Source organism: Rhynchophorus ferrugineus, unplaced genomic scaffold (genome assembly GCF_030347505.1).
Source record: "Rhynchophorus ferrugineus isolate W39M unplaced genomic scaffold, kcgeb_rfMv2 rfM3, whole genome shotgun sequence".
NCBI classification, from domain to species: Eukaryota; Metazoa; Arthropoda; class Insecta; order Coleoptera; family Curculionidae; genus Rhynchophorus; species Rhynchophorus ferrugineus.
Window position 1 is genome coordinate 2753606 of NW_027472582.1, and position 23149 is coordinate 2776754.

General features: G+C 32.5%; 1 protein-coding gene across 2 annotated transcripts in view; it reads right to left on the reverse strand.

Annotated features, from left to right (window-relative positions):
- The window catches only part of LOC143192690 (lachesin), a 207089-nt gene that overhangs the window by 4989 nt on the left and 178951 nt on the right, over positions 1–23149 (reverse strand). For both annotated transcript variants that reach the window (XM_076398185.1, XM_076398184.1), the window contains exons 5-8: positions 15706–15876; positions 9275–9403; positions 4050–4188; positions 2264–2412 (exon numbers count right to left, since the gene is read on the reverse strand). In XM_076398185.1, the coding sequence (XP_076254300.1) occupies positions 2264–2412; positions 4050–4188; positions 9275–9403; positions 15706–15876 (588 nt within the window). The remainder of the gene's footprint in view (positions 1–2263; positions 2413–4049; positions 4189–9274; positions 9404–15705; positions 15877–23149) is intronic.

The window sequence follows — 23149 nt, forward strand, 5'->3', positions numbered from 1 at the left end:
CCACTCCATAAAAAAATTCCATTTATTTTTCAAGATCCATAGAACATTTAAATTTAAAACTAATTCTACTTCGTTTAAAATTAAATAATAAATTGCATGTTATGTATTATTATTATAGTGGTATTCAGTAATTATTTTTTTCCTTTTCTTTTTTTAAAGTTAGTTCCTGAACGAATTTATACAGCTCCGTCTCGCTTATACTACCGTTGGAAAATATAACCACATATAAAATTAACTGCCCCAAGCAATTATCTCCGTCCTTTCCTCTCTCACAATTTATACAGGAAAGGATTCGTAAATTGTCATCTTTCAATTCGTTCTGACATCACGAATTGAAAAAAATAGTCGAATCTTGCATTTGACTGATAATAGTAATTACTATTTTGCTACATTTCTGACTATCGACTGTTTCGACTTTTTTCAGTCGATAGTTCCCAACGCTACTTACTTCTATTTATATCTTGGTCATGGTATATATGTGCATACTTTATTTGATGTTGTAATTTGGATCTTACAGGCCTATTTAGCTGCTACCTGAGATATTAAAATTATATAAGAAACTGCTGTTAAAACGTATTTATAGAAACACCAGATTTCTAACTTGAATTTAGAAATCACCACTCGATAATCGATCATGTAAGTCAAAGTGGTTTGCTGAAGAAGCACTCGAACAAAAGAAATCCTGTCCTACAATAGTCGTACAACATTTCACAAGCTTTTGAGCGGGTATAACATTTGGGAATAATCTATAAAGTGAGCAAATTCCTGACGCGGAATTAATGTTGACTGCTGAAACTATATCCATCGGAAAGAAAATTTAGAGTTTCACTTGAAGGAACATTCTCAACATTTTAACATATTTCAGTTGGAATTCCCCTGGGTAGTGTCTGCTGAGACTGTTCATCGGCCAGCATCGAAGTATCAAAAGAAACAGTACTTGGAACATCAGCCGACGACATAGTTATCATGGCAAAATATATATCTCTGCCTAAGGCTGTAGAAAAATTCAAAGTAGCAGTTAATAACATCTATAAATAGACTAGAGACCGGAAAATACAGCTTAATAGCTCCAAATCTCTTTATGTTAATTTTGCGTTGTGGCGAAATGACAAACACTTAATTATATCACTTGAAGCATGCCCGATTTTCATCCCGGCATACATCTCGATGGTAGGTTAGTAGAGAAGATCAGACTCAAAGTCAAGCAACTGTGCTGGTTAGTCGGCAGATACTCTCAGCTTGACTTAAAACAAACAAGATTGGTTTATCAGTCTATCATAAAGGTAATTTGGACTTGCAAGTAGGAACTATGGGGTTACACTAGAACATCAAACGAACTAGTAATCCAACTCACCCAAAACAAAGTTCTAAGATCAATTACCTGATATAATGCTATCGCTACGTAATCAGCGAAGAGTTGCACGCTGATCTCGAAATAAAGTGGATACATAGTGACATCTACTGGACAACACGCAGGAAATCAGAAGAATTAAAATAAAAATACCACACGAACTTGTCTATAAGTTTTATTTTAATTTGGAAAATCTTAGTAAAGTAAAACGTAATTAACAAAAAATTGTTGTATCATTCATATTTTGATTATAAATAGGAGGCAATAATAGATAAAGCACTGATTTGTGAATATTAAAAAAAGCTTTTGTAGCAGTTTAAATATCAGAGGCATATAATGAAATTTTATCCACGTACGTATCTATTCAATTTTAATTTTAATTCTACAAATTTCATTATATTTTAGGCATAATTGACCTGGCGAAAGTTAAAATTCAGATAAATATGACTTGATATCGTTTATGTCGACATACCTCATCAAAATCGAAGCTGGTTGATCGTATAGATTCATTACACAACATTAAAATTGAATGAGAAAACCCTTCAGAAGATTTTGAGGCGTGGAAAGATAATATTGAAAGAACCACTAAATCCCTATTTCTTAAGATTTCGGTTTTAGATGATGGATTTGTCAATATTTCGAAGTACAATTCTTAGATAGCACCAAAACAGGACACAGACGAATCGAACCATTTGAGCTTGTGTGTATAGTGTGGTGAGGTGTTTTTAATAATTAGTATTAATTCGTCATCCTAGATATATATACCTAGATCTAGGTTATTATATTAACAATTATAATTAACAGATTTAAGATAAAATGAACTTTATGAATAACTAATTAATCTGATTAAAAATTACGTAATGTTAAATCAGGTCTACTAATTAGAGAATTAAATGCCACCACAATTCTTACCGTATAATCTGAGCGTTCCTTCTGCACGTCCGAGTGAATTAGTCGACACGCAATTATATGTTCCAATATCCTTAAGTGAAAATGACCTAATTATGAGCCACATAATCACTTTGTATCCATTCCGATGCTCTCTAATGGTGTACTTGCTCCTAAAATGATTATTACAGGTAATATGTAATTTGTATTAATAATTATGTCTAATTTATTATTTTAGTAAAAGGTCTCTAACCAATTTAAAAGGTATAGAAATAAATTTGGAGGTTTTTACCTGTAATTTTGAGGTTTTTTAGAGAAAATGATAACTTTTGCCTTTTGAATTGATTCATGAAACAACAATGAAGACTTTTGCAAGCGGTGCTACTTGGTTAGGCCTTTTTATAGAGTTTTTTTTGATTTCCAAACTTTTGCAATATGTGATCAGTTGCTGTCGTGAAAACGTAAAAGGTAGCTCTTAATCCTCTATATCACAACCAATCCACATATTACTTATCGATGCTTTGTTGTCATGCAATGTTATCAAAATGTTGCTGTATTAAAATGAGTTGCTCTTTCAGGGTGGTGTTTACGTTCACTCATTCAACTCTCAAGATAATAGAAAGTCTTGACCATCAAAGTTAGGTTTAATTTAATCTAATTCCACCAGATGTATAGCATTACCTTTTTGACATGAATATTTGGCTTGGCAATTGAAGTTTTTCTGAATTTTGGTTTGTCATAGCCATTTTTCGTTCCACTTTACGATTTCATAGAAGAAACTCTCACATTTTTGTCTTTGGAGTAGTAGTTTATGGATAGCAAGGCGGTTGGTCTCTCCGGACAGTTTTTGATCATGTTTTGTGACGGCTACCTGGTCTCTAGATTATTTGGGATATGGAAAGATCTTTATATTTGACCATTGGCTAGAAGAGAAGGTTACTGGCAAATTTAATATACTTTGGCAGTAAGCGTCACATACATGCCATCATATATAGTTTAAACCAAAGTGTTCTAATCCTCTTCTACTTTTTTCTTGTTCTTTCTTTCAAATAAGTTCGTTAAACTCACAATTCGCGATAATTGAAATACCCATATGAACGATCGTCTTGGTTGATTTAAATTATAATTAGTGCAAATAAATTACGTAGTGCAAAGTAAAGTGTTTCATTAATTCGCAAAAAAAGTCTAGCTAAAATCGTCAGCTGTGAGCAACCAGAGCGTAGAGTGAATTAGCAACAATAAATAAATAAAAGGGCGCTATGAGAGCTATCGAATAAGTGGTAGACGAAGAGAGAACTAGTTAGTGAACTCAGATTTAGTCTACTTTTTTCATTACCACAATTTTTCGTCCAAGTTCCTGAGTTTGTCAGCAATATTGGTTCAGTAAGACTGTCAAGTCAGTGTCTTCAAATTTTACTGGCCTTCCTTCGCGTCCTTCTGTCATTGGTGTTAGACTTATTACTTTTAAATCACCAGTTTCGGCACTAACATCTATTTATTGATTATCTTTTTATGCTTCATCGAACAGTTGACAAACAAGTTATAACAAATAATATCAGCGCATTATGGAAGAAATAAAGACGCTTTAACGTGAACGTAGGTACAAGATGATCCTGTTTGATTTGATAATTGTTATATTATTTTTTGTAACTCCTCCAAAACTTATTTATACACCTTGTAACTATACATTTAGTATAACAATTACCCGTTAATGGAAAACAATTCTACATTAAATAATTAAATAATATGTAAATTTTGTTAGTACAGAGCTTAATGTAATCAATCGTATTACAAATATTGTGATATTTACCCGTTCAGCAGCATCTCCCCTCGATTTTTAATCCAAAAATTTATGGTATTTGGATACGCTTCCACGTAACATTCCAGCTGAACGTCTGTATTCAGCGGCGCTCCCAGTAATTGGTTTGGCACTTTGATCAATGGGGCAACTGTTAAAATACAATATACACCTATGAGTATTATAATTACTATCTGTATAGATGTTGTAAAATATTATTTTATTTTATATTCATCTCCTTCACCATTTTGTAGTGAATTATTAATTTAATATTATAGCCATAGAGAAATAAAAATTTTTAACATCATAGGAAATTTTGGCGAAATGTTTCGCGACGTCAGTACCGACATGTAGATACCGCTACCTTTAACACATTATGGGTTTTATTCACTATGCTAAGAACCGTGACGGAATCTGATTTTTTCAATATGCCCTATATACAGAACAGTGTGGTTAGCTTTTTATAATGTTTTTACATTAAATTATTACACATATCACACAGATATTGAGGAAATGCATCATCGTTTTCCGTTAAAAAAACGATATTTAAAAAATGAGTAGAAAACATTAAAAATCCTAAACTGGTTGGGTTAAACATGAAACAGATTTATTATCGTTACCATGTGAGACATTTTTCGGATACATTTAAAGTTTCCTTTAAGTACTTATGAACAATTTAGTGATGGTGAAAATAATACCACGAGCCCAGAATATATGCAAATGGAAGTCGATCAAAATCAAAATTATATAGAAGGTAAATTGAAGGAGTTAGTCATATTTCTGTTCATAATTGTTACCATTAATTTCTAAACTGTCTTACTGTATTTGTAGTGCCTATTTCCTTCGTTCCAGGCCCACAACCAGGGTGTTCGAAGCAAGTGTCATCGACATTTGAACAAACTCCGGAAGGTAATGGTAAAGTTTGTATTCATTCAGCCAGCATCCCCCTTTCTGCTCATTCTTACTGTTAATTACTTGACTCTATAACTTCAGTCCAGATGTTCCCATAAGAGCAAACAAAGTTTTACGTTATACCGTAGTGTAGATCTCAGGTTATTTAGTAAAACTTTTTAAAAAAGAAATTAAGCGTGATTTTTGTTTACATACAATTATGAATAAATCAGTAGACCCACAAATTGAGACTGGTTTTATAGAGGCAAGACAATATCTCGTGCCCCAGACTAACAAAATTGTTTTATTATACTGTCAATAGGTCTTTGAGCTATGTCTTATTTTATTCGGCGATTTTGCCAGGTCGACAATATAACAAATTTTTTGTCAAATGTTTTAAAAAAAGTAAATTTAAAAACCTTCAATTGTACATTCGATAATGATCTTTCGGGTAAAATATTAAAAGTACTGACGGTGAGATGGAAGAGATAATTTTGATTTGCAATGCACCAAATTTTTTTGCTTATGGTTTTATATATATATATATATATATATATATATATATATATATATATATATATATATATATATATATATATATATATATATATATATATATATATATATATAGCACCTCACTACACAAAACTACATAAGATCAGATGGTTTGATTCTTTTGAGTATGTGCCCTGTTCTGGTGGTATCCAAAAGTTGCAATACTTCAATATTCTCATGAGAATGGAGTCTTTCCTCATGCCCCCTTGCAATTCCCTTGATTTCTTGACTGACTGTGGGTATTTGAGGGTCTCCATGTAGGTGGTCAGTCCTGTACTATTTGGGTGCGCCCACATTACTTCTCAGGACTTTGTTCTGAAACATTTATATTTTGTTTGTGTTACTCTTTGCAGAACATCCCTATAATTGAACTCCGTATGTCCATATAGGTTTCAGTACTTGCTCATATAATAGCAATTTATTATGTACTGATAATTGTGATTTTCTTCCAATTAGCCAATACATTTTCCTATATTTCATTTCCTGTTCTTTTCTTTTCATCTTTATATGTTCCTTCCAGCGAAGTTTTGCATCAAGATTCATTCCGAGATATTTAGCGTTATTGCTTATATGGAATGATAGTATTATTTAATGTTATTGGTGCTTGTACGATCTGATTGTAGGTGAATTGTACATGCATGCAGATTTATTTTCGTTAATTTTTATTTTCTAAGCTTCTGTCTAATTATTTATATTGTGACTTGCCTGTTTTTTCTTTGTAATTTTCGTGTGGGTTCTTCTCTATTGACCCTGACAGCTATAATCGCAGTATCATGTAGGCAATGTAGCTATCGTAATTTTCTCTGTTTCTGGTATATCCAAGTGTACAGTAGATAAAGCATTGGCCCCAGTACGCTTCCTTGAGGTACACCTGCTTTAGCTTCTCTTATTGTAGAGTAAGTTTCTTCTTGTTTAACTCTAAACATTCTGGCTGTAATGTACAATTTTAGTAGTTTGATGTGTTGTTTTGAAAACATTTTCTGTAGTTTAAGAACAAGACTTTCATTCCAAACCTTATCGCAGGATTGTGCGACATCTAAGAATATGGCCGAGCATACTTTTTACTTTCGTAGGATTTTTCAATAACATCTATTATTCTGTGGACCTGGTCAATTATTGAATGCTTGTTAATAAACCCAAACTGGTGTGTTGGTGTTAGATTTTTTCTCTCTATGATTGGTTTTATTCTTTTCAACAAGAGTTTTTTAAAAATCCTTAGGTATTACTGGCAGCAGTGATATAGGTCTATAGGCTTTAATTTCGTTTGGACTTAATAATATTATGAAGTAAACGGATACTTCACCATTTTATCGTAAATAAAAACTATAAAGCATTACAGATGTTCTTGAATCGATGATTACAGACAGAAAAACGAACAACGTGCTTTTATATAGTGTTGCCGTTTTCGAAAAGAAAAATTCCCTTTGTTCCCGTATTTGTTTTATTTTAATTAAATTGAGAGCACAAACCCCCTAAAGCTCCGCAAATCATTCTGAGTACATTTTTCTACCTCTATTCAATTGAAAACTAACAAGTGGAGCGTAAAAAACCCCACGTGAGTATGCCGCTGGGTGTTGCTGAGCGGATATAGGATTATTTTTTCTTTCTCTTTTCAAGGGAAGTAAAATTTCACGTATAGAGTTTAAAGCAGAGTTCATTTAAGTGTTATAATGATATTAGAAGTTATAAATTACTATATATCAATATTGTAAAATATATATATATATATATATATATATATATATATATATATATGACAAACAGATAAGCTATAATTTATTACATATGAAACATAAATTAATATTTAGTTAAAGTTAATTGACTATTTTTGGTTCAAGTTAAAAATGGAGTATATATTTCGATAAATTCTGGCCTCCTCAAAATAACCACCCTTCTTTCTAATTGATGCTTCACAGTTAATTTGTACTTTATAGTGTTTTAATTCTCCTTTTGCAGGTGATTTTGTTTATATGTGGGATACAAACGCAGAACAATGTTGAACTCAAAGGTGTAAAGAAAGTTAAAAATAAACTAGAAATGAAAAAAAAATTGGACCATTTGAAGGACGAAATCGCCGAAAAAATGGCCGCATCTGAATAAAAAGACTTGACCGTGTCACAAGTCAGTGAAAACGATGGCAAAAATTCATGAATTGGGATTTGAATCGCTTCCTCATCCACCGTACTCTCCAGATCTGGCCCCTAGTGACTATTTCCTGTTCTCAGATCTCAAAAGAATGCTCGCTGGGAAGAAATTTTCGTCGAATGAAGACGTGGTCGCCGACACTGAGGCCTATTTTGAAGCAAGAGACAAATAGTACGACCAAAATGGTATCAAAAAGTTGAAGGGTCGCTATAATCAGTCTATCATACTTGAAGGGAATCATGTTGAATAAAAAAAAAATTGCCAAAAAATTTGTTTTACTATGGTAGGCCGGGGACTTTTCAATTAACTTCTTACAATAATCACAAAATTAAAACAATATTATGGCCAGTCATAGTGTTTGGAATCGAAAACATGTCAAACTCATACTATTATTTTGCTCGATTTTCTTTTAACAGTAATTAATATAATCACTACATAGTATAAAACAAAGTCGCCTTTTCTGTCCCTATATCCCTATGTGCGCTTAAATCTTTAAAACTACGCAACGGATTTTTATGCGGTTTTTTTCAATAGATAGAGTGATTCAAGAGGAAGGTTTATATGTATAATACATGCATAATATACTAAGGCAACATTGCTAATTTTAGAGGTTTCTAACGTGATGTCGTAAATTAACCTATTTTTTTAGGCTTATTTAGCAATTAGCAAAAACGCTGCCTAACCCTACGAGTTAGATCAAATTAATGTACTACACCATAAAAAGGTCTACAAAAAAGTCCGTGATGGTATATGTTTATCTTTTAGGGATAACCCACATTAACCATTTTTATTGTTTACTTTTTACGTGAGAAAATGGCTTATTTACGAAGCTATTTTAAGCAATACGGCATTAATCCTTATCGAATTAAGTACCTTAAATACAGTGTGCAATTAATATAGATCAATATGGTTCCTTACAGCATGTAAATTAAACAAATATTTTCGGAGATATTACAAATTTAAAATTTGCGTTTAAAAATGTGTAATGTAATAAAAATTGTATGAATTTAGATATTCCAAAGATAGCAGGAAATCTTCATAGTAAGTATAGGGGAAGAGGAATTGTTTTACTCCAAATTTAATGCGTGCAGGCCAAGGGCAGTAATGAATGAACCAAAAATACTGGATCGATTTTAATCATGTTTTCATTGAGTGACATAGGCATATATATTTTATGCCCGTGCAAAGTCGGAGCGGGCCGCTATGTTTTTATATACAACGTTCATATTTTTTCTGTAGTGTATTTAATTTAGTATCAGCATTGCACCTGTGCGAAGCCGGAGCGGTTCGCTAGTTAAATATAATATTTAGTCACTAGTAATATATTAATACATTTTATAAAAAGTATGTTTGAGTTCAAAGTTTGATGCGAGTTTATATAACTTGAGTGATTATAGGAAACGAGCCTTAACAATTATTTAGTAAAAGGAGATACGTATTAATTGAGCTTTAAATTTCCGTTGTTGCAACAACATGCTTTTAAAATTGCCCTCCGCAGAGCGGCGTTACGAAACATTAAATGCAACAATACAATGGGGGCCTGATGTGCCTGATGTATAGTGCAATTTCGAACAAAACAACACGGTCTATGAAATATTTCCCCGCATTCCCCCCCGAAAAGCTAATCTAATTTAAATGTCACTTACAATTTACATTTAGGGCAATTCTCTTACTGACTGCCGGAGGAACGTCATTGCTCGCGATGCAAAGGTAAGCGCCCATTTGTCTTCTGTCCAGTCTCCAGAAATTCAGGTTTGTTCCGTTATACGCCTCGGCTGAAAAGAAAACAACATCGTTGTATAAGAGTCGAGAGGAAGGTAAATTGTTCCGTTGTTTGTTTGATCTTTATTATTATATCCTCCGCATATATTACAATCTTTATTTCAATGGAAATGTTACGCATACACCTTCAAGCCCGCGAATATTTTACGGATTATTTGAACGTATACAGGGATAGGACAAATTAATTTAGACACCTGGCATATACACATTAATTATTAATTAGTAATAATGCAATTCTTCGCCGAATATATTGTTGAGTTTTTATTTTATTAATTACATCTTACATAAAATATGTTTAGTACAATCTTAATTTAAATATTAATTTATTCCTACTGTCCTGTTGTATTTGAATTAATACTAGCCTACTACAACACAAATTAAAATAAAACAAAAGTACTTAAACTAAAGTTAAAAGTACCCTTATAACAGGTCAATTGAAAAGTCCCCGGCCTACCATAGTAAAACCCATTTTTTTTTGGCAAAATTAGTTATTTAATCAACATAATTCCCTTCAAGGGCGATACACTGATTATAGCGATCCTCCAACTTTTCCATACCATTTTTGTAGTACGATTTATGTGTCATTTGCTTCAAAATAGGCCTCAGATTCGGCGATCACCTCTTCATACGACGAAAATTTCTTCCCAGCGAGCATTCTTTGAGATCTGAGAACAGGAAATAGTCGCGTCGTCGTCGATTTCGTCCTTCAAACGGTCCAATAATGCTATGTAATAATCGCTCTTAATGGTCCTTCCTTTTTCAAGGTAATCAATGAAGATTATTCCATGCGCATACCAAAATACAGACGCCATAACTTTGCCAGCCGACTGTTGCATTTTGTCACGCTTTGGAGCGGGTTCATCCTGTGCAGTCCACTCGGATGACTGTCAATTGGACTTCGGAGTGAAATAATGGAGCCATGTTTCATTCATTGTCACATACCGACGCAAAAACTCGGATTTATTGCTCTTGCTCATATTCAAACACTGCTCCGAATCATCAACTCGTCGTTGTTTTTCGTTGCTATTTCGCTAAATTTCAATTTGCGTCATTCAAAATCATTTTGTAGATTTTTTAAATGCATTCGTCGGTAACAACCTCTTTTGGGCGTTCACTGCGTTCATCTACTTCGGTGCTCATTTCACTACGTATAAACTTAGCATACTAATCCTTGATGCTTGATTTTCCTGGGGCAGTGTCCGGAAACTCGGCATCAAGCCAAGTTTTTGCTTCAACTGTTTTTTTCCCTTCAAAAAGCAATATTTTATCAACACACTATTCCTTTTTATCCATTTTTTTCACAATAACAAAAGTTGCTTCACTCAAAATGTTAAAATTGTTTATTTAAAATTGATTATGCCATAGTGTATTTACTTCCATATAAGCTAAATGATAAAAACTCATCTCAATCGTAATTTTATGTGATTATTGAAACATTTTCTTAATTGCTATTGAATTTTCATCACGAATGATCGACTTCATCGTTTCGTTCCTTTAAAATCAACGATTTTTCCGTTTTTAAAAAACATTATTCTCAAGCGAGCGAATTCGATTCGCACCGATCTGTATTTATTTTCCATAAATAGATTTCCCGACAGCGTAAACTCCTTTACAATCCAACAATCCAGATCTCCTATTTGCGGACAGAGCCATATTTATATCTCCTTTCCAGGGGGAAATTTCCGCTGGAAATATTTTGTATATCATTAAATATAATTTTTATGTAAATGGTAAAGATTTTTAGGCAAAAAAATGTGCTGCAAAAATATAATATAGTAAGTTTTTTAATGCCGGAACGTCAGACTAGGAAAAACTACGATTTCGTCGAAAACAAACAAGTTTAACACGGTCGAGCCACAAGGGACCTTCAACAGCTGACCCTTAAATATTCCCCTTACCTACATCTGTACAATACTGTTTTATATATTCTGGGAAATATTGCTTCAAATTTACTTAATAAAAAGTAGAAACGAATTCGACTATCTGGAGTTTTTGGAAAAATATGTTGTAATGTAGATATTTATTATTAATAACAATTATTATTCTTATACTTAAGAGAAATGCTAATGTAATACGTGTTGTGTCTATTTTACTTTTACGGTCTCCTACATACTCTTATTTATTCTTCTTTTGTGTTTCTTTGTTCATTTTCTCGCTTTTTTCCAAAATCCAATCATCTAAATCTTGATCTTTCCTCTCTCCATTTTCTTTGCGTTTTTCATTTTATGTTGTTATATTAACTAATTGGCTTTTTAAGTTTCCTTTCTATATCCATTTCTCTTTCTTAGTTATTTCTTTAGTTCATAATTGAATCTTATCCTGAATTCGTTCTCGACTGCTTAACAGGTCAATTGAAAAGTCCCCGTCCTGAAACATATATGACGCTAAGAGAATTTCGAGTTTTTTAGCTAACCCTAACCCTCAAAAGATGCGTATATAAATTTGACAATTGTCGGATCATTTGTTCGTGAATTATAGCATTTTGAGTGAAGCAACTTTTGATTGTTTCAAATTTCGTGTGTTGAAAAAAGATTGCTTTTTGAATGGACAAAATACAGTTGAAGCAAAAACTTGGTTTGATGCCGAGTTTCCGGACACTGCCCTAGGAAAATCAACCATCAACGATTGGTGTACTATGTTTAGATGTGGTCAAATGAGCACCGAAGATGGTAGCAGTGGACACCCAAAAGAAATTGTTACCGATGAAAATATTTAAAAAATCCGCAACTGAATGTGTCCATCATATTATTTACGAATATTTGGGTATGAGAAAGCTCTATGCAAATTTTTGCGTGTTGATGATTTGGAGCAGTGTTTGAAGATCATCAAGTGTAATTCCGTTTTTGCGTCTATATGTGACAATGGATGAAACATGGCTCCATCATTTCACTCCGAAGTCCAATCGACATTCATCCGAGTGGGCTGCACATTATGAAGAATCTGCTCCAATGCATGTGAAAACGCAACAGTGGGCAGGCAAGGTTATGGCACCTATATTTTGGGATGCGCATGGAATAATTTTCATTCACTACCTTGGAAAAGGAAGGACCATCAACAGCGACTATTACATAGCGTTATTGGACCGTTTGTTAGACGAAATCGCCGATAAACGACCGTATATGAAGAAAAAGAAAGTGTTGCTTCACCAAGACAATGCCCCGCGTCACAAGTCAATGAAAACGACGGCAATGTTCTCAGATCTCAAAATAATGCTCGCTGGGAAGAAATGTTGGTCGAATGAAAAGGTGATCGTCGAAACTGAGGCATATTTTGAACCAAAGGACAAATCGTACTACAAAAATGGTATCGAAAAGTTGGAGGGTCGCTATAATCAGTGTATCACCCTGGAAGGGAATTATGTTGAATAGAAAAACTAATTTTGGCAAAAAATTGTTTTACTATGGTAGGCCGGGAACTTTTCAACTGATTTGTTAGTGCGTAGACTTAAATGTAAACTACCACACGAACTGATTAATAGTTTTTAGAAAAAGCTAGATTAGTATCTAGAATAAGATTATTAAGATAAATTATCAGTTGTACAGCAGATCACTTACTGAAGCGATACGCTACATGTCAGGATAGTTATATTATATATAGGAAATCATATAATAATTAACTTATTGCTCATCAATCACTGCAATCACTAGTTAGCGTAATTTGTGTTAGTTGAATGCAGTTTACTAAAATGTAACATAATTTTTACAACTATAAATCCGTTTTTAATTTCTAACATCCCAGTATGATAAATTCCGTAAACTTTGATTCTTGTCAGACAAGAAACGGTGATGGTTTTACATCGTCGGAGCGGATTTTCGCAAAAGAAAACTACTCCGGTTCGAATAAATTTCATCGAAACGACCGAAAGCGTTTGTGGCGGATTAAAATCTCCAAAGCCGTAACGATAAATGTAGGTCAGCAAACGGTAGCGGCCGCCTTTTTTCCCTCTATCTCAATAATACATTGCCCGCGAGATAGTAACTCAAACTTTGCGAAATTTAAATCGGCCGGCTTTTATTATCATAATTTACAGCGGTTTAGTGGCGGGCCCGTTAAAATTTAGTGATTTTAATCGCGACAGTCCTTCACTGACCAATAATTGGTCGAACGGACCCGCTCATTTCCGCTGGAAATTATTCCGATTAAATAAATTAATCACTTCGATTGACTGTTCCATAATTCGTAGATAATACGGTCTCAAATCCGGCTCATTCACACTAAAAATTAATGATTATAGAGAAGAAATATTCTTCAGTATTTTAATTAGTTCCAGTTGCTTGCGCTCGTCATTTCATCTGACTATAACATATATTTCTGTATGGAAATGCATGAAAAAGAAACGAATAGACCTGGATTTGAAATATGAAAACTGTGTTTATTAATTGCAAGAAATCTTAGTTATTCCTGTATAATAAGTTGCTGTGGCATAAGTAAATTTTAAGACCTACTGTATCTCAGGAACTCAGTTATGGGGATATTCCACGATATATATATAAATTATTTATAATTATTATATTATAATATATTATAATTAGCTCAGACTATCCGGTCAGATTTAAAACATAAATTTTTCTAACTGCTTGACTAGTGAACGAGCTTTTTTTCTTATTCCAAGACCAGTTAGAATGGCCTTTATAATTTAAATAGTCCTTTACTGATGTCGTCTCGGATTCGGGATAGAGAAGTGTTTTACGGGCTACAGAGACCCTGGATTATGACTGGGATTGTCGTAGATGGTTATCTACCTGGGTTTGTGGATGGGTAGGGATTTTATCATCGTGTTCTAAGGAGCCTAGGAGAACCTTACACTGAGCGTGTTCGTGAAACACTTCACAAACAGGATGCCTGATCCGAGGTGAGTGTTGACGTTCCTCATAAACCATGGGATATTGAGAAGCGCGCGGGCTTTTTTGGATTGGGACACTTGGAGTAGTTCAAGTTGACTTTCAGGGACGTACTTGTACCATAGCTGTGCTCCAAAGACAACAGACGGTTTGGTCCCTTATTACCCTCAGTGACGATTTGTACCGTCATTCAACTAGTCGTCTCTTATTTTCTTGAATACATTAATTTTTAAGTAGAATAATGTTTTTTAGTTAAAAGCCGTTTCATAAAATATAATTGGCGCAGTCGGTAAGATCCTGGGGAGATAATAAGACTGTTCTCTTTTGAATTTATTCAATTAACCGTAATCGAAGTAATTATCATGAAAAGATGACAGGTTGACGTTGGATTGCCAATCGTTCTGCAATTATTCCAAGTATTTTTCGGTGTAGTTAAGTGGAGCCCGGACAAAAGTATTGCAGCTGAAGCTGTAACGTCTCAACAGGTGGTTTGAAGGTGCTTAAAGACCTATAGCCATAAACTATTCCAAATAAGAAAACCTCAAGCATTGAAAAACCCCCCTAGTTCATGTATTACTCGCACATACATCATAGTTCAAGGTGTAGAGCCATCAAAGCCGGATTGAAGTTGCTGTGAATTTTTATATAGTTTACTTGCTGGAATTTGAACAGAGGCTTCCATTTCAGCGTGAACGACCACCAAATGCGGATTACACTGGCTCATTTGTTTAGCCATAGATTATTAGAATTTGAAATCATCAAAGCTGGGAAACCGTTCCATAGACGGTACCATGGAAATTTGTGTAGATACAGTACCTAGTAATAAACATATAATAAACCCGAGTTTTTTTGTCGGTATGTGACAATGGATGAAACATGGCTCCATCATTTCACTCCGAAGGCCAATCGACAGTCATCCGAGTGGATTGCACACGATGGGAAAACGCAACAGTCGGCTGGCAAGGTTACGGCTTCTGTATTTTGGGATGCGCATGGAATAATTTTCATTGACTACATGGAAGGACCTTCAACAGCGACTGTATATATATATATATATATATATATATATATATATATATATATATATATATATGATATATATACGATTAAGGTTAATTTCTTGAATTTTCAATGCTTTTGTACGATTTATTGCTAATTCGTACAAAGAACTCTATATAGTTCTTGAAATATTTTCAATAATTTTACTTTTATTTTCGCCGAAACAAACATGTTGATGAAAACTATATACACATTGTTTGTTACATTGACTTTTTTGTTATAGGATGGAAAGCATATTTTTAAAAATTAATGAATTTTTATTTATGTTTTCGCTGACCATTTCGGTTTATATATAGACCTTCGAAAAATTCATCGAGTATTTTAATCAGCCTGTCATTCGGAACATGATGGATAAACGATTGCTAACAAGACTATTAAGCAAATTACGGTTTTACCTCTGGCGTATTCCCTGGGGCCCTTCCTTATTACGATTGGTTGTCCGTCCTCCCTCTTCCAGACAATTCGGGGAGTGGGATGTCCTGTCGCCCGACACCACAAAGTTGCATTCTCACCCTCCACCACTGACATGTCTCGGCTTGAATTATCGTTGACGATGTCCGGCGGAACTGTAAACGAGATTGCACTTTTAGTATTTAATGAAATTAAATTGATTACTAGGTGTTTTCCTTTGTTAGACTTTCTACATATCCATTAAATAAATCCATTAAATTTAATGGATAAATAAAAAAGTGATTATTTAGACATTGAATTAAAAAATATTCTAGTCATAATTTAATGTAGAACTTTAAATATGAGAACGAATTGTTAAAGTCATGGGACACTATTAATAAGAAGAAAAAATAAGAATATATATATATATATATATATATATATATATATATATATATGTTAATCGGCTTAGTGAAAATATTACTTCCCTTTTTGATCAAAACCGGAGGTTTGAAATTTGGCATGCTTTAGGCTTATACGGTAGACATTTTGGGTCTAAATTTTTTGTGTCATTGTACGCCCACATCAAACAACCAGGAAAGATAAAAATTAAGTAAGGAAAATATGTAAATAAATTAAAACTAACTATATAATTTGCCTAAATGGGGCACATGGGACAATATATATGTATATATATATATATATATATATATATATATATTTATATATATTAATCGGCTTAGTGAAAATATTACTTCCCTTTTTGATCAAAACCGGAGGTTTGAAATTTCGCATGCTTTAGGCTTATACGGTAGACATTTTGGGCCTAAATTTTTTGTGTCATATGTACGCCCACATCAAACAACCAGGAAAGATAAAAATTAAGTAATGAAAAAATGTAAATAAATTAAAACTAACTATATAATTTGCCTAAATGGGGCACATGGGACAATATATATATATATATATATATATATTAATCGGCTTAGTGAAAATACTACTTCCTTTTTTGATCAAAACTGGAGGTTTGAAATTTGGCATGGTTTAGGCTTAGGCATACGGTAGACATTTTGGGCCTAAATTTTTTGTGTCATATGTCATACAAATAAATAAATTCCAAAAAAAATGAAATACGCCCACATCAAACAACCAGGAAAAGATAAAAATTATATTGTTATGTAAATTAAGTAATGAAAATGTGTAGATAAAGTAAAACTAACTATATAATTTGCCTAAATGGGGCACATGGGACAAATAGAAGACATTTTAAATTATTAACAGTAACTTGGTAAATATTTTAAACCACTGGTAAATATTAAAATGTTTGCCGAAGAATGTAATAAAGCATATATTTCTGATCTTATAAAAACCATTAGTATCGTTTTGATGGTCGTTCAACAGGTCGACTCTACTTTGAATAAAATATTTGTTAAAGTAAATTAATATTTTTTTCTGTTTTCTCTCTGTCTATTTGTTTCTCGTCTAAAATATTTTCTCATTTTTAAACTTTCGTTATATATATCGTTGTATAAACACATATATATTAACTATAGCAACAAAATTACATTAAATATTAACTGTAAACTATAAACAGCGCTTCGATCTCAGTTAAGAGCATTGCCAATTTATAAAAATACAGATATTGATGAAAGAATGTAATTAAGAAATTAAAAATGTACATTTTCTCTAACGTTTTATGGGAACTTCGCATTTTAACTTTTAACATTTAACATTTTAATTTTTAACATTTATGAAGTGACTCTTTCGAGGTCTACCACGTCTGAAAACGAATTCAATATTCAGCGACCTCTGTATGCGCATATTATTACATAACAATAAGTTTCTGCTTCCGTCAATGCCTTTTTACGGTCCCGTAAAATCTGTCGGACCTTTCAGAACGAAAAGAAACGTTCATTTTTCATCGGCACGGCTAATACAGTCCATAAAAAACTGTCAACGTCGAGCCGTAAACTTATACAGTACGGAAAATGTGCATCATTAATCCAAGTGCCAATAACAGATTCGAACTTATAGTGGACATTCTTCACGAGAACACCATTTTTAGTGGCCGAGGTGTGAAATATGTCTTTATTGTTTCTAGTAAGTATTGTGAATTAATTTAGAAGGTTTTTCCTTATAAATTCGACGCCTTGTTCTCAAAATGCCTAAAGAATATTTTCACGGTATTCCCATATATTGCCAGTTTTTTTATATTATCGCTTGAATTCCACGTTGAAGGAATTTGACGTTTTTAAATCTTGTTAAAAACTAGATTAAATCATTAGAGACACCATTTATTTGATTAGCTTTAGTACAACTCTGCTCAATACAACTGTGAACTCATATCATCTGAATTTATGATGTCAAAACGTCGTAACATTGCCACGTCAACATAAAATTTCAGTTTATTGGCTTTGTCCTTTAACAAAATTCTAATGTAAATAAAATAAGGAAACAAAAATGTTAAGAAATATAATTTATTTTAACATTATAGTACATCTAATGCATATAATATCAATGGATAGTTTATTATCCAGCTACAATAGCTTGTAGGTTAGAATTCTTTTAGTATATTTAAATTGAACTCTTCTTCACACTACCTGATGACACGGAGTTCTAGGCGAATTTTTCATGCAGTGTTATCTCCTGGAGATGTTTAGTTTTACCTTTAGTTCTGATATCACTGTATTTATCCTTAGTTTCCACCACTTGTACACATCTTTCTTAATAAGATAATATTAAGAAACTGCATTCAAAATAGTTAGTATTCTCTTCTCATAAATTCTAAGTAAATGCTATATTCTAAACAATTACAAACATATATGCACACAGTTATGATGCAGTTTCCTATATTAAGTATATATTTATCTCTAGTTGTTTTCGCTCATGTATAACATGTGTAATAAAATTCTAATATAAACAAAAATAAGGAAACAAAAATGTTAAGAAATATAATTTATTTTAACATTATAGTACATTTAATGCATATAATATCAAAGGACAGTTTATTATCCAGCTACAACAGTTTGTAAGTTAGAATTCTTTTAGTATATTTAAATTGAACTTTTCTTCACACTACCTGATGACACAGAGTTCTAGGCGAATTTTTCATGCAGTGTTATCCCCTGGAGATGTTTAGTTTTACCTTTAACTTTGATATCAATATATTTATCCTTAGTTTCTACCACTTGCACACATCTTTCTTAATAAGATAATATTAAGAAACTGTATTCAAAATAGTTAGTATTCTCTTCTCATAAATTCTAACTAAATGCTAATGTATATTCTGAACAATTACACACATATATATATATGCACACAATTATGATACAGTTATCCCATATTAAGTATATATTTATCTTTAGTTGATTTCGCTCTCATTACCCGGTCTCGGTAATTGTCAAAATTGGATCATAATTTCAGATTCGGAAAGTTTTATACTGTTACTTTCTGTCCCTATTCAAGTCAATAACAATTCAGATTCCACCGTTTCTCCATTTCTTCTTCAGTGTGTCTAATAGAGTTCATCCAAGCCGAAGGTGTTATGGTAGACAATGCTTCATCCAGACAGTTGTATATCCTTCTAGACCTACATGTCTCAAATCAATTTGATTGAATTAAAATACAGTGATAGCAATCTGACCTAACATATACCTTCTTTCAGGCCTTTTTCTAAAATGCAATTTATATAAAACACAATTATATTTCATTTGTATTTACGGAGTAACAATTTGATATAGTTCACTATGTAGCATGATCTCTTCCAAACTTAATCTATTTATTGCGAACTATTCATTAATTACAGCCTTTGTCGATACAGCTGGGATCTTTTACACCAGTGTAGTATGATGTAGTCACTATATAGTATATCGAATTGTCCATAACAATAGCAGAATTTCTTGAACAACTGATTTTTTGCAACCTGCTAAAACCAAATTAATATTGCTAAGAGTACATTATTGTAGCTTGATTTCTTGAGATACAGCATGGTTTGGCTGGTACGCGATTCTAAACTACTAAAGAAGTATGTATATATCGCTATCAAACCGAGGTAATTTACTACAAATGTTGGAAAGTAGAAAAGAATTGAATATATTTTTGGTCTTTAGAACACATCCTAATCTGTACTACATTTAACCGTCCTTAATACTATTTATAAACAGTCAACCTTACAGAAAACCGCCAAACTAACATTCTTGTAATTTAAGTCCGCAACTACATTTCATCCCGCCCTAATGGGTGTAAATAGATGATGAAACTTTATGATATATGACCGTGGCTATTACAATTTAAACTTAATATACACTAAGACGGGCAAGGATTAGAGGAAATTCTGCTTAAAGGTGATGATATACATGTTAATTCTCCATATGGAAAACGTAACATCCCTTTTAGACGGAGTGATTTATTATACGGTGTGACATACGGTTTATTTCGTTTACGTATATGTCTGAATAATGAAGACGTAGATGCATTAATCTTATTTTTACGGGTTTATATTAAACGGAAACAGAACGTTCAAGGGACGCGTAAAATAATACTTTATAAGCCAATACCTGTTCAGCATATCCAACATAACAGTGCAAATGTAGTGGCTATTTCTGGAGAATCTCAGTCGTTCTTGGTAACCTTCTGCAGTTTCCGCCTGATTATGCGACATTGCCATTTATAGTCTATTCAAAGTTTTTTTTAGTGATGCGTTATAGATATTTTTGACGTCGAAACATTGCAATGTTGCCGCATAAACTCTGAGTTTTAGTTCAGTTTGGCTTTGACACACAATAAAATTCTAATCTAAATAAAGTAATTGAGCAAAAATGTTATAAAATATAATTTATTTTAGCATTATAGCACATCTAAGACATATATTATCGAAGGACTTAAAACTACAATTAAGAATACAGGTCTAATAGTTTTTAGGTTAGATTTGTTTTGTTTACATTGAACTTTTTCCATCCATGAGATAGATTTTCTATGTGGATTTTTTTGTAGTGATATTCCCCCAATCCACCTAATTAACAATCTGTTATCTGAGAAACGTATTTTACTTTCATCTGAGAGCATATTAACCTTTCTTCATTTAGTTCTTGTTTCCTTCGATGGTGTGTTTACTTGTCAAATCATCTTGGTATCACTGTATATTTATTTCTTCTGCTACTATCTGTGTATACCATTTTTCATAAAATTACTCATTGAATCGCGTAATGTTATATATTTTAGAAAAAATGTCTCATACAGTGATATTAATAAATAATTAAATAATGGATAGAAATGTCTTTTAGCAAGTTCTGTCTCAGACGGCACCTCTTTACTTAATTCAAAATAACTGCAGCCGTTCTACTGTTCGGGCGCATTACAGAATAGCGTTGTCTCGACTAGAGAAACAAATAAAAACTGTGGGAAAACTGGAGCAGCAGGACGTAGCAGGGAGTGATGGATTGCGAATTAAGATACGTTACTTTACTTAATTTGTACGATGCCTCGAATTTCTTTCGTTCCGCCATTTCGGATGTCAAATATACTTTTAGAGCTTTAGTATCCCCTTTTTTTTTAAATAATTAATATCTTTTAGTAAATAATTGTTAGCAGTAGAGGGTCGTTAAATATGGATAGATTATTCGTGAGTCGTTAACTCTTCTTTAAAAATTTCGTCGCTACAAAAACATTTTATTTATATATTCACTTTAATTATTATTTTTAAGCGAGATTTATTTGTTTATATTTTCTCGATATTTTTCTTGTTAAATCATAGACAAAGAAATTCAAGGAAATGGTAAATCGTTCCGGATATCTATGGTACTTAGGAGTCCATCTTGAAGGTAGATATTTTAGACCTTTTAATTTTTGCTAGTTTAGGTTATTTTTTAAAAGAAACTAGAACTGGCTGCTTTTTAGTTGCGGAATTTATTGGTTTTGCGAATACTTAACAGCAGAAATAATTACTATGAATGACAACATTCTTAATGTTTCATCGTGGGCAGGATGATAAAGTACTACTTCTTTAAATTTGTAGTTCTTTTAAGGGTATATCTACTCAGAATTGTGTAACAAAATACATATATATATATATATATATATATATATATATATATATATATATAATTTCGTAATCTATTAGACTATTTTTAATATGAACATATTATCTGAAACTTCTCGTATGACCAATCCGATTACCATAATATTAAAATTCTTAATAAAACTTTTGCTTAATATTCGAAACTTTATAGACAACTCCCGGTTTACGGCTTAAATTAAGCTTAACGAAGACCGTTTAATTTCAATTTACGGTCATTCAAAATCATTTTGTGGATTTTTTATTATTTTCGTCGGTAACGACCTCTTTTGGGCGTCCACTGCGTTCACTTTCTTCGGTGCTCATTTCACCACGTCTAAACTTAGCATACCAATCCTTGGTGATTGATTTTCTTGGATCAGAAAGTGGATCTTTTCTTCATTGTCGTCTTTGGACAATGAAATAAGATGAAAATAAAAATGAAAATAAATTTAGCCGTCGTAAATACCACAGGACGGTCCTCCTGCTGTTGCGGATTCGAGTCCTGCTGGGACACGGCCGTAAATGTATGTTTGTGTTTGGTTAACATTTGTGATTGCTCTTAGACAATAACTGAAAATTCAATAACAAATTATGTCACACCAGTAACCAGGCCAGGTAAGACCGGAAGTCTTCGGTAAATGTGTCGGTAGGCTTAATGCCGAAGACCGTGGAACAGAGAAAGGTGATTTAATACTTTTTTTGTCATATATTATTAACGTATAAGCTTAAAATATCACTTTTATGATTTAGTAAAATAACAAATTTAAATTAGAGTGCGATCAACGTTTAATAGTTTAATTTAATTTTCTGATTTGACGTTCAGAATTTAATTAAACAATATATTAGGTATTGTTCTGTGACAAAAATGATCGAAGCTTAGCGACCTGACGCTATTTATAATTTATGCAGGACTTTTGGCGTATTTTTGATGTAAATAACTTCACGGATTAATTAGAATCGGCGCTGTACAAGTAGAATTATTTTCAAAAATATGGCTCCCTGTTCGGCAGTTTAATTAAAGTTGGTAAATACGTTTGCTATGAACAGGAATTCCGAGTGTTTGTTTTTTGTGTGTTTCGGCTTAAATAAAGTTGGAGCATAATTAAATTATTAATATTTGTATTTCAACTGATATCTCCATTATTTTATTGTTGCTTTTATCGAAATCTTCCAATCAAATAACCTACCATTCACAAAATTTAAATATTCACCAGATTTAGTTCCGTCTGACTTTCGATTTTCATCAAGAAAATATCTGTCTATTCGTAAACATTTATTTTTATCAACGAGCAGTAATAAACATACAAGTACAGTAATAATCATAAAATGCCTATATTACCTTCTTTATGGCTTGGTTTTTTAAAGTTTGGTTACATTTCGCTCATGTGATGGTA